Source organism: Thalia democratica, chromosome 2, assembly GCF_965202585.1.
Source record: "Thalia democratica chromosome 2, ktThaDemo2.hap1.1, whole genome shotgun sequence".
NCBI lineage: Eukaryota > Metazoa > Chordata > Thaliacea > Salpida > Salpidae > Thalia > Thalia democratica.
In genome coordinates, this window is record NC_139166.1 from 40,501,343 (window position 1) to 40,513,485 (window position 12,143).

At 25.4% G+C, this 12,143-nt stretch overlaps 1 protein-coding gene across 2 annotated transcripts in view; it reads right to left on the bottom strand.

The window, feature by feature from the left end:
• Positions 1 to 5,041: 5,041 nt before the first annotated feature.
• LOC145849619 (uncharacterized) overlaps positions 5,042 to 12,143 on the bottom strand; it is a 50,555-nt gene continuing 43,453 nt past the window's right edge. The window contains exons 24-29 of one of the 2 annotated variants that reach the window (XM_082954591.1): positions 11,976 to 12,103; positions 8,215 to 8,665; positions 7,178 to 7,324; positions 5,810 to 5,977; positions 5,585 to 5,751; positions 5,042 to 5,493 (exon numbers count right to left, since the gene is read on the bottom strand). In XM_082954591.1, coding sequence (XP_082810717.1) covers positions 5,322 to 5,493; positions 5,585 to 5,751; positions 5,810 to 5,977; positions 7,178 to 7,324; positions 8,215 to 8,665; positions 11,976 to 12,103 — 1,233 coding nt within the window. In that variant the 3' untranslated portion in view covers positions 5,042 to 5,321. Of the gene's footprint in view, positions 5,494 to 5,584; positions 5,752 to 5,809; positions 5,978 to 7,177; positions 7,325 to 8,214; positions 8,666 to 10,099; positions 10,773 to 11,975; positions 12,104 to 12,143 lie in introns of those variants that run through there. The other variant, XM_082954592.1, reaches the window with a different exon arrangement.

Genomic DNA, 12,143 nt, shown 5'->3' on the forward strand with positions numbered 1-12,143 from the left:
TTTAATGATTAGAACTGTTTCTAGTGTGTTCAAAATAAGCGGAACTTTGATGATACTTTAAAAATTGTTTAGACATGACAAGTTATCAAGTTTTAATTAAGATACCAATGCAAAAATTAATTGTTTTTATAACCAAAATCTGATTAAATTTCTTAAACCTTCATCTTTCAGTCCGTAAACAAGCTAAAAAACTTGAATATTTTAACTATTTTTTTAATTAAAACAGTAGTTGCATTTTATTACTGTTAAACTTAAAAGTATAATTAAAAGTAGTTTATACTGTCATATAAAGAAATATTGCAGCTTATTTAGATATTTTTTTAAAATTAACAACAAAAGACAGACAAAAAATATGAAAGTATAATAAAAAGTGTAACGAATTTCTTAGTACTTTTATATGCTCACATCTTTATCAAAATAAATTTGAAATACAAAATAAAAAAAGATAAAAGTGATGTTTTCATTTTAAATTTTAAGTGTATCATATTGTGTTGTATGTTAGTATTAATTAAATGAATAAGAAAATTTATAATTTTATTTATTACTAATAAAACAATACAGTTTTTTTTCACATAATTGTTACCCTCACCTAATAATTAGGATAGTTCATCAGTCAGTCTATTAATTACATGATAAGATAATAAGAGAGCCGTTAAACTTTCACATTTATTTAGTAAAAAGAAGTACTTATAAAAATAGTTATCTACTTTATTTAGAAATTACTTTTTTTTCGTTACTGCTGACAGCCGTTTCTCCGCAAAAAGCGTCAATTACCAAAACAGATAAAGTTTATTAGCAAAGGTTTATTTTATTGTACATTTATAAATAATATGACGTATTATTTAAATTAATTTCGGTTATTCAATTAAAAAAATATTGTACAACTACTTAACTTTTTGTTTTGTACTGTTTATACGTTATCTTAGTTTTAGTTTGCTTTTATTTTTAGCTGTTGTTTTTTCAAAGTTTATGTATAATGTATTTGTAGTTCAAAAATATAATAGGCTCAGTAAAAATTGATTAAGCTAAATAAATTTTGTTCATTTTTTATACATACAAAATGTATACATATATATATATATTAGAAAACTAAAATACACAAAAAATACTTTTTCTTGGAACAGCTGTTTCTGCGTTTAATACGCGTCTTGTGTCAAGTTTTATTCAATAAAAAGCAAACTTGTAAGTACAGCAATAAAATTATACAAAATTAGGTATTACGTAACAATAAAATAGATAGTTGATTTTAGACAAAATTATTAACAGAGTTTTAAATAAATTGTTTTCGATAATGTATACAGCCAGTTTGTAATTCGTTTCTTTTGTTTTTCGTGTTTGAAGCTGTACTTGTGTTTTGTGTAGTGATTTTTGAACGATAGTCCAGTCGAACCAACATAAAACTTGGTCTGGTTTTCAGTTGTGACTGTTGCTTTATATTTAAGATTTTCCGAGATCAGCTGAAAATACTGCTAAATACTTAAGTGAATTATTTAAAGAAAACGGCTTTAAATAACAATAGAATTCGGATTAGCCCAAACAGGTTTTTTAGGTGTATCTTTAAACATATTAAAATCAAATAACCAACCTTAAAACAAACCAAACTCATAAGCTTTATACGTAAACAATAATTTTAATCACCCCGGCAAGTACTAAAACAACTACCTGAAACAATAAAAAGAAGACTCATAAAACTTTCTAACAATGAAGTATTTTTTAACAATGTAAAAGTGAATATCGAAAAGAATTAATTTCAGTCAATTACAAAGATACCTTAAAACACGACAAGACCATTCTTTCAAAAAGAAATAAAAGACTAGAAAATAGATATAATACTTTTAAACCCACTATTTAGTTTAACTGTAAGTTCTAAAATATGCAAACAATTCTTAAGTATAATTACCACATTCTTTAGCGAAAACGGGAGCCGCTCAGTTCCAACCCGCGATCATTTCCTACCCGCGCGTAATTTCCACCCGATCAAACCCAAGAACCGCTTACCGACCAAGGTTAAGAGTTAGGGGTAACAGTGAGAGCAAAAATAAAAAATAAATAAATAGAATTTAAATAAGTATTGTTTATTGAACGATAAAAAAAGCGCTCAAAAAGTTTGGTCTAAGGACCTGGTGTACGAAAAAACTTTTCGGTTATTGAGTCGTACACCATATTCTTTTACAAGATCATAATATATAAATGAATGTAATAATAAAAAATAAAATGAAAATAATTTTTGGGTGGTATTAGTGTGCGGGTGGGAAAACTTTGCAATTGCCGCAAAGATCCCTGCCATTTAAACAATCAGTATCTAACTTCTAAAATAATCTATAGAGCAACAGTAACATCCAATAAAGCAACCAAACAGTACTTGGGATCTACAGGAAACAGTTTTAAAGAAATATATAGGAATCACAAACCATTTTTAAATATTAATAAAAGACATACAACATAACTGGCAAACTATATTTGGGAATTAAAATATAACAACACAGATTATAAAATTAAATTTGAAATACTAAGCCGGAAAAAATCAAAATTTAGCACTAAACTTGGCTGCAACTTTGTTACCTAGAACAAATCGAAAGTAATAAATCAGACAAGACCACAACACTAATCAAGAAAAGCAAAAGAGAAAGTATATGCATTCATAACTAAAAGTTCTTTTTTAGCAAAATTAAACCTTATAAAATTTCAAGACGCGCACACGAGCAGTTTAAAACATTTTTCTAGTATAACTTTTCCTTTCCGAAGTTACAAAATTTTTAACAACAACCAAATTTTTTTTCAAAATGCACAAGTTTATAAGCTAATAATAAAACTAAAAGCAGCGCATTTCTAAAATTAACCTACTGCACAAAAATATTCATTATTACTACGTCACAATATTTATAAAATTTATAAACTCAAAATTTCTGCAAAATATGTTTAATAAAATAAAGTTTTACTGAGGCTTATATGAGATAAAAATATCTCCTATATGAAACAGCTGTATAAAACTGTTGGTTAAAATTAATTATATACACATATGTATATGCTTATATCTAAACTTCTAATGTTAAGTTAATTTTGAAATAGAAAGGCTTTCTACAACAAATTCTAAATTATATATATTATACAATAATGTATATATATACATATATTATATACATTATTAATGTTTAATAATAAATGTATATATATATTATACAACACTACGGTTTTTTCTAAAACAATTGTTCACTATTCTGTTAACAGAATAGATCCTCAGTCATTTATTAAGTAAATAGTAAAATAAAACTTAAGTCAAGGAAAAAGTGAAGTTAGGCTTGAACTTTAAGATTTGTTACGTCATAAAATTAATCAGTTTAATTATTAGACACGCTGAACTTGCGTAAACGTCCAAAATGAATAAAAATAACAGCTAAAAATGTTAACATTTGCAAAATAATTCATTTTGTTTATATAAGGCAGAGGTCGGCAAACTGCGGCCCGTCAGCCGGTTACATGACAATTCAAATTCTTAAAAAAATGTTGAAGAGACTATATCTTAAAAACTTATTTATATTTAAAATAAATATAAAAAGCGGTTGTAGATCTAACTAAAAAGATTGTGGTAGTCGAAAATAAACTAATTAAATCTAATAATTACGAAACGCTACTATACCTTAAACCTAACTTTAGCCGTCTCAAAAAATATTTTAAGTTTTCCAAATAAAAAAAATATCTGTAGGTATTAATTAGACCTACATATATATTTTCTAAAATAAATTTTTCTTTTTGAGTTGTTGCCCTTTAATTTTTTTAAAAAAATTTGAATTGTCGGAATTTTAATTGTTCGAATTTGTATAGTCGTGCACCCCAAGGGCCAAATGCGACCCTTAAAGCAAAAATCTGCGGCCCGCCACGTACATTTTGGCTCAAAACATACCTATTCAAAAGCAGTCATAAGGCAAGTTTTTTTTATGGTAAAACTTTTAATTAGGCCCTTGATTTAATAACTACTCATTACTAGTGCTCTACTGTTGCATGTTTTATCATACTTATGGTTTAAAATAGTATTTTATGTTGATTACTTTATATATTTTGAAATAACAGCAGCCCGCGGAAAATTTTTATACAGTGCGCCCACAAGCAAGTTTTTCTAGAAAAAAAATATAGGAAAAGGCTGCCGACCTCTGATTTAAGGCTATATTTGTATTTAATTTGAGATTTAAAATTTTTCCTTGTTTTAAAGAGGATACCAGTGTTTTTAGTTGAATTTTTTTTGACCGTGCTAAATTTCCCCAGTAAATAAAACACTTGAGACTTAAAAAATAAAAATAAAGACTTTAGTTTTAACTAAAAACTTTAGCACGGGTAAAAAATCTAAAACAAATTAATTATTTTCCTGTTAAAAAGTACTTCGAATGAACTTTTAATAGTGTATTAATTTCTAAAATTTAAATTTGTTGTAATATTCCTATCATTTATGTTTAAAAAGTTCAAAACAGTAAAAGTAAACTAGTTGCTATAAAACGTTATATGCAATTTAAAAAACTTTTGAGTTAATATTTTCTTATAAAGTATTATTTAAAAAGTATTTTACCTATGCCGTTTTAAGTTATTACATGAATAAAATGCAAAGCTACCCTGTAGTTAACTATTTTTATGAAAACATGGGTTTGTGATTTTAAATTAGCTAATTCTGTTTCAAAACTGATAAAGAAATCCTAAAAATTTCGCGATACAAATTACATCAGCCTTTAATATTTTGTAATCGTGAGAGAATTATAAGTACATTTAAGTTTACTGATTAAATCAACTTGTGCAATATAATGTGTTTAAATTGAAACAAACTTCTTACACTATCAACTTTATTAAACATTTTAACTAAGACCTTTCGTTATAGCTGTTTATGTGAAATTTATTATATCGAAATTTTTAAACGAGTTCATGAGATATTTATGTTAGAAAAATGTACTAAAAAAGCCTTTCGGCTTAAACTTAAACTTTTTGGCTTAAACAAAACACTCGTTGGAAAATTCAAAAAAAAAGAAGAAAACATCAAAATGAAAAAAGACAAAAAGGCACAAATTATCTAAATTAAAAGTTCTTTGTTTAAACTATTTTTTTTTTAATGCTTAAAAATAACTACAAAAAGGATTAGTTTTTAGTGTTATAAAACTATTAAATTGTTTAGAATAGTAGGTTATTAAAAAAAAGAAACATTTATTTTGTAAAAAAGCAAAATATTAAAAAATTTTCATACTTTAAGTAAAAAAAATAAAAAACAAACTTATGTCTCTATTTAGTTTCAAATAAATCTATTAAGTTTTACTTAACTGCAGTTGGATATTCTATCAAAAAAATTAGTTATAAGTTTCGTTGTAAAAAGGAGTGTCGTGTAAAGAGGAAAGTAAATAAGCATTTTTGGATCGTTTGCTAATTCCTTCAGCAAATGCTACGCTTTGCCAACAAGATACATACTTTAATGTCGTCGGGTCACGTCTTTTTCTGACTCTAAGATTAGCATGTTTTCCGCTGTGAAATTTATTTATAATTTATAACTCAATATTATATTTCACTTGATATAAAAAAAAAATAATCAAAAATTGTAGTTAATTTTTCATACTTTATTATTGCAGATGCTAGAGTCCCATCACTACTTTGATGAAATTCTGTTACATTAGATTTAATAAATTGCCCTATAATGCCTTCATAAAAACTTTTATCGTCTTCGATCGTTAAAATAGAAAGATCGAGGTATGGTGTTGTAAAACTTCGAGTATGTGAATTAACCTATAAGTATAGCTATTTAAGCCTGCTTTAGTTTATAAAAAAATAAAAAAGCTTATACATGAAAAGTTGTTCCAGTTAAAGTTGTTACAGTTATTGAAACTTGACTGTGTGAAACTTCAGTGACTGTCAATGTTACACCTCTAAGTGAGAAACTACCACGTAAATTGAAGTTTATAGGGTAATTTACTCCTGAAAAGGTGGTTAAAACTGCATCTTCTGTGCTTACCTGTTTAAAGCTTATGTTGATTATGTTTTAAAAATGTTATAAACATATTTTAACTATGACTAAGCTGTTTAATAAGTTTTAAAATTAAAAAAATATGTTTACCTACTTTGTAGAAATTTTTTTTAGATTTAAAATTTTTTTTATTTATTCAAGTGAAAAATGAACGGAGCAAAAAAAAGTTCCCTATGTGGAGAAAATTTTACATCAGAATGTTTATGTAAGGTTTAATTTGAACCAAAACATTAACGTGGGAAAACTTATGCATCAGATAATATTATAGCTTTAGTTTTCTACCAAAAAGTAGTAGAAGTGCTATTTAACTATTCTATTTATGACCAGTTTCGGTGGAGAAAAAATCTGACAATATCAAACAACTAACAAAATGGTAAACTGTAAAGTAAATAATTTAATTTACTTTAAGAGCATTGTTTACATGATAAATAAAAAACATTTATGCATAAAAAAAGAAAAACAAATATTTTGCTCATTCAAAACTTTTAAATTCATAAATGTATAGTGGGGTTAAATATTTTAATCAAAAAAGTTCAAATTTTAATAAAGTATCAACCAAAAATCAACAAAAATCATTCATAAAGTCAAACACTATTTTATACTAGTATTGTATACTTATTTAAGTCTAAATTTTTTTTTTCTAGTTTAAAAAATATTTGTTAGACACGTTTATTATGGTTAAAATAAGCTATTTTCTCAGTAAATGGAGTAATATTTATAGTCAACACAAACAGTTATAAAAAAATACAATAAAATAAACAAATGCAATTTTCTCGAGTTGATCATGTGTTTTAATCTTATAAATCTGTGATTTTAAAAATTTATAAATTATTATACAATTTTTTAACTTTAATACAGTAATTCTCCTTTTGAGTACGCATTTTTAAACCAAGACTTTATGTTTAAAATGCAATTAACAATTTAGACTAGTTTTCAATTTTAGGCTGTGTTCAAAGTACCTACCCAAGAGAAAGATTATTGTATTCTAAAAAGTAAAACTTTTCTATACTACTTTAAAATCAAAAACTACAAAGTAAAATATTATTGTTAACTGTTATAAACTAACGAGTTACTTAAACTATTTATATTAACTGTTGTGTTAAATAACCCTTTATAACTAAGTTTTAAAAATTTTAAACTTGCTCAATAAAAAAAAAAACTGGTTTGAAATCACTATAAGGTACTTACTTTTAGATAAATATATTGTTGTTTGAAAATAAACATTAGAGAGGATACAAACGTTTTGTGAGATTCTGAAGTATACTCTTTTCTATTTGTTGTAAAAACACCATTTACAACAACACTGTTGTTTTGATCGTAGAACAAATTGTAAAACTAAAAAAAAAACAGTTATAGGTAAATTAGAGAACTTAGTTATTATTACTATTGTTTATTGAACGATAAAAAAATCGCTCAAAAAGTTTGGTCTAAGGACCTGGTGTACAAAGGAACCTTTTGGTTATCGAGTCGTACACCACATGCTTATAAAGTTTCTTACGAGCTATTACACATAGTTTTTTTATCACTTAAATCTTTAGTAATAAAACAACCAGTTTAACGAAAAGAAAATGAAGGAAAATAAAACTAAACGAAAATTAACTGAATTTTGTGTTTAATAATGTACTATGAATCTTGTTTAGTAACATAAGAACTAAAAAATATATGTAACTTTAAAGTTACAACTTTAAAGTTATATATTACTTTAAAAGTGTTTTGTTATAAACTAGCTAAATTTCGTTGGCATTATACTTCTCAAAGGTAAATTAAAACAAACAGTCATGAACTTATCAGGCTTTTTATAAAACTATAAATTTTTTAAAGTTGATACCCGTATTTAAAAAAAGTTTCAATTAAATGTTTACTTTTCAAAAACAAACTTTTTAAGTATAATTTATAACTTTTTAGAAAACATTAGTTATATACACTTTAAAAACTAGCTATCTTTAGTTTAAATATCAAAATTTTAAAATAAGGTAAGATTTAAAGTTTTTTGGTTAGATTAATTTGCATAACGTATTTTGATAGCTGTGTGTTATTTAAAAAAAATATATAAAGAAGAAAAAGCTTACAGTTTTAAATAACTTTTCATTAGTGTTATGCATTTGCTAAACGTTGCGAAAATACATTTTTGTTATAAATTATAGGTAGTAGTATTAAACATTGTATATAAGTTCTACAAAAAAAAAAAACTAATCTGCATGCAATTTAATATATAAGTAGCTTACCTGGGTTTTTTCATTATTCCAGTTGAAACAAAAGTTAAGTTTTTTTGCAATTGGTATAACAAAATGAGGATCTCCATAAAACCCTCCTCTACTAGCAGAAGCAGAAGTAAAACTCTTTGAAGTCTTCATCATACGAGGTGCTGGCGCGTATGAGCTTAAATAATCAGAATAAGTTATGGGAGAATCTTCATACTCTTTTAATTCATCGACATCAGAATACGAATACTCATCTCCATAATCTACTTCATCACTGTAGTCATAATACGCAGCGTCTTCGAAAATTCTTTCTTTTGTGAATTCAATTTTTTTCTCAAGATCTACTACCTTTTCAGCTAATTTTTTAGGAACATTATTTGTCTGATTTTTTTCATTTTCGATCATTTTTTCTAAAACTTTTTTGTCATCAGTTTCGAGAGCAATTAATGAAGTCAAAGGAGTTACAAAGTTATACCTATAATTTTTACTAGGTTTATCATTAAATGAATTAAAAAAAACTTTTTTTTAAATTCTAAACTTGAAGGCAATCGTTTTTCTAGGCTATAAAATTACTTAAAAATATAAAAGGCTAACTTTTAGTTTTAAGTTTACTTGCACTATATTTTCCTTAAAAGTTTTCAAAATTTTAGTTATTTTTACGTGATTCTAAGTCATCACGTTTTTAAGAAAGTGATTAATTTCACCTGATTTTAAGTGTTACTTAAATTAAATTATATTATTTTTTATTATTTAATTAAATTTAATTATTAAATATTAAATGTGTTACAAATCAAATTACATAAACTTTTGAGTAAGAACTTCATTTTGCTTTAAAAACGAATGACAAATAAAAAAAGTATAAAGAATTTTTAATACTGCACACTAAAAGTATTTTGATTTACCAAATTTTTTATTAAAAAACTAATTAGTAAGATAAAAGTGGAAATAGAAAGTTTTAGGAATTTTTAGGATATCCTTAGTTTTTTTCTGCGCACGCTTTGATGCAGTTTACAGGAAATTTTTAGCTTTATTTTCAATAACTTTTTTTTAAATAAAAATAATAGTAGATATATTACTTAATGTCATTTTAGCTGGAAACTTAAAAGTCTCTTTAACAAAGAGTCATTTAATTTGTTGTTTTCTTATAGTGTTATAGTTTTTGTATATTAAGTATTGCTAATACTAATGAATGCTTTTGTAACAAAGAAATCGTTTTGTTAGGTATAAATTTAGCTTTTAGCGATAGTATTAATTTGATTTAGTGTTATTTGTACTTACTAACCTAAAAGAAAAATGAATAAGTTTTAATAACGCAATTTTGAAATGACACTAACGCTAACAGTTAAAGCGACTCCGAAGTTTCCAGCTAAAACTACATTCGGTAATGTATGGAGATTAGCAGAGCAACGCCCTGCAAATGGTTTTAATCTGAAAAAAGAGCTGAAGATTGTCGAAAAAGAAGCAAAAAAAAATTCTGTAAATTAAATCAAAGTATGTGCACATAAAACTAAGAATAACCAATTTTTATTTATAAACTTCTAAAATAAAAAGCTACAGAAGCAAGTTTTATATACACCTTTGTAACAGATAACTATTTTTGTAAAATGAATAAGTTTAGTTCAAAGTATCACGTCTCATAAATATATGCTTACTGCAACAAACTTTCTTGTTAACTAGTTTTACAATTTCTTAGCACTGCAAATATATACATTTTTTTACTTTATTTGAATTTCAAAAATTTTTAAATTATAAATGTTTTTATATAAGTTCTCTTCTACTTAGCATGTCTTCAAAACTCTACAGAATTACTATTCTAACACAAAAAAAAGAAACATTTTAAGTTGTTCTCATTGAAATAATATACATAGTTTATTGAACGACAAAAAAAAAAGAACACAAAAAGTGCAAGAAAAACCTTTCGGTTATCGACTCGCTTACAACGAATACCTTTTAACGTCTTGTCCAGGACATACCAAACAAAATTAATTGTATCGAGGAATCAAATCAAATAATTATTTAAATACCGCAAACTAATACCTTGAAAATAAGTTAAAATTATCATGACGTATGAATAAAGGATTCAAACAAATATGTGTTTTAGAATGTAGCAAGCTGAACTTTAGTAAATATATGCCAATTAGTAAATTATTAATAAATTTGTTTAACTTAGGCCTTTCTTCATTCACCAAGATTGATTCCAGGCTGTAAATTTCGCTCTGATAACATAGTTTCAAAACTTTATAATTTTGTACGATCTCAGAGTTTTGACAGTGTGTGCAACAAATTGGTTGTTGAATATTGGGCTGTTATAATCTGTTTCACAGTGGTTTGAAATCTATTGGAAAACTTGTCTCGATGTCTTTCCAATATAGGATCTAACAATCTGTTATCTACAGAGCAGGTGTATCTTTAACTGACCTTGGCGTCAAATATTTCGGAGCATTTACTTTTGTTGCTGAAGTAGTTTAAAACTTATTTTCTGGTGTAGGCTGGTTTAATTGCAATATTGACCCTTGAAATATAGATGCTAGTCATTTTTGGAATCGTAATAAACAATTACCAACGTTTTCATCTTAGTTCTCCTAAAAGCAAGAAATAAAGGGTCTCACTTTAGTTGATACGTTTGTCTTTATTTGTAAACTTTAACTCAGATATGTTTTTCAGCATAACAAATTTTAAGAAGAATGTGAGATGTAGGGAGTCAAATTAGTAAGATAAAAAATATAAATATACGAAGTAAATTAATATTCTTCCAGGAACGTTAAATACATAGTAAACAAGTTTTTAAATAAATCCTATCATTATCAATAATGTTATTATAATAATATTATTAATAACAATGATAACAATTATAATTATTAATAACTTTATTGTTTAACCCAATTCACTTTTCATATTTTTGCTAATTGATTTTTGTAATTCATTCATTATAATAACCTTAAAAACACTTTTGTATTGATAAAAGACATTTGTAGTAGGTGTTTAAACAGAAATAAAATTCAAATAACTTTTTGTTATTGTGATACTGGGAGCAAGTCACATTAGCAAAAAAGTATTTAAGAAACTCGATATTTGATACCAAGAAATTCTGTAAATTTTGTAATAATGAATTTTTTTCTAAAACCTTGAACTTTATATTAAGGTTTTTAAATGGTTTATTAAAACTGTTAGTTTTTTGAACACTGGACCGTTTTAATTTGAGTGGTGACGTTGCTATTACTACAAAGTTTATATAAAGTTTAACCTTGAAACAGAACTTAATAAGTTTAACTTTAATTTAGAACTCGCAACTTTTTATTTGTATCCGTAAAGGTCTTGTCTTAACCTGTGATTTTTTTTCTTGTTATTGGACCGTTTTCGTAAGATTGAGACGTTTCTAATCCATAACATTTTTACTGTAGATTATAAGGCTAAGTTAAAGATTAATGCATTTGACTATAAACTTTTAATATTTAATTTTAACTTAAAACCTTGAGATTTTTGTTTGTATTCTTCAAGGTCTTATCTAAATGTTACTTTCTTTTTGGCATTTGACTTATTTTAATGATAAGTGACGTTTATAATACAATTCTGTAAATTTTAACGAAATTTACGGTTGTTAGATGATTTAGATTCTCGGATTTGTAACATTTTTGTACATCCTTGTAATATAACAACAACTATTTAAGTTACGTATAAGATATCTGTTAAGTTATACTTGATTATTTTCATATACTTTATAATCCTACTGTATAGAAATTTTATTAATCAAACTTTTAGTAGACTCTAACTATATAAAAACTTACGAAAGTGACATATTAAGTGCTTGCTGCTTAAGATTTTCTTTCATTGTTTCGTTCTCAGCAAGGTTCGCTTGGTTCAAAAGTTCTTTTATTCTTAAATAACTCCACAGTCTCTCTGTAAATTTCATGTCCTGTTCAAATAAGCTTCTATAACACATTAAAAAAAAATTA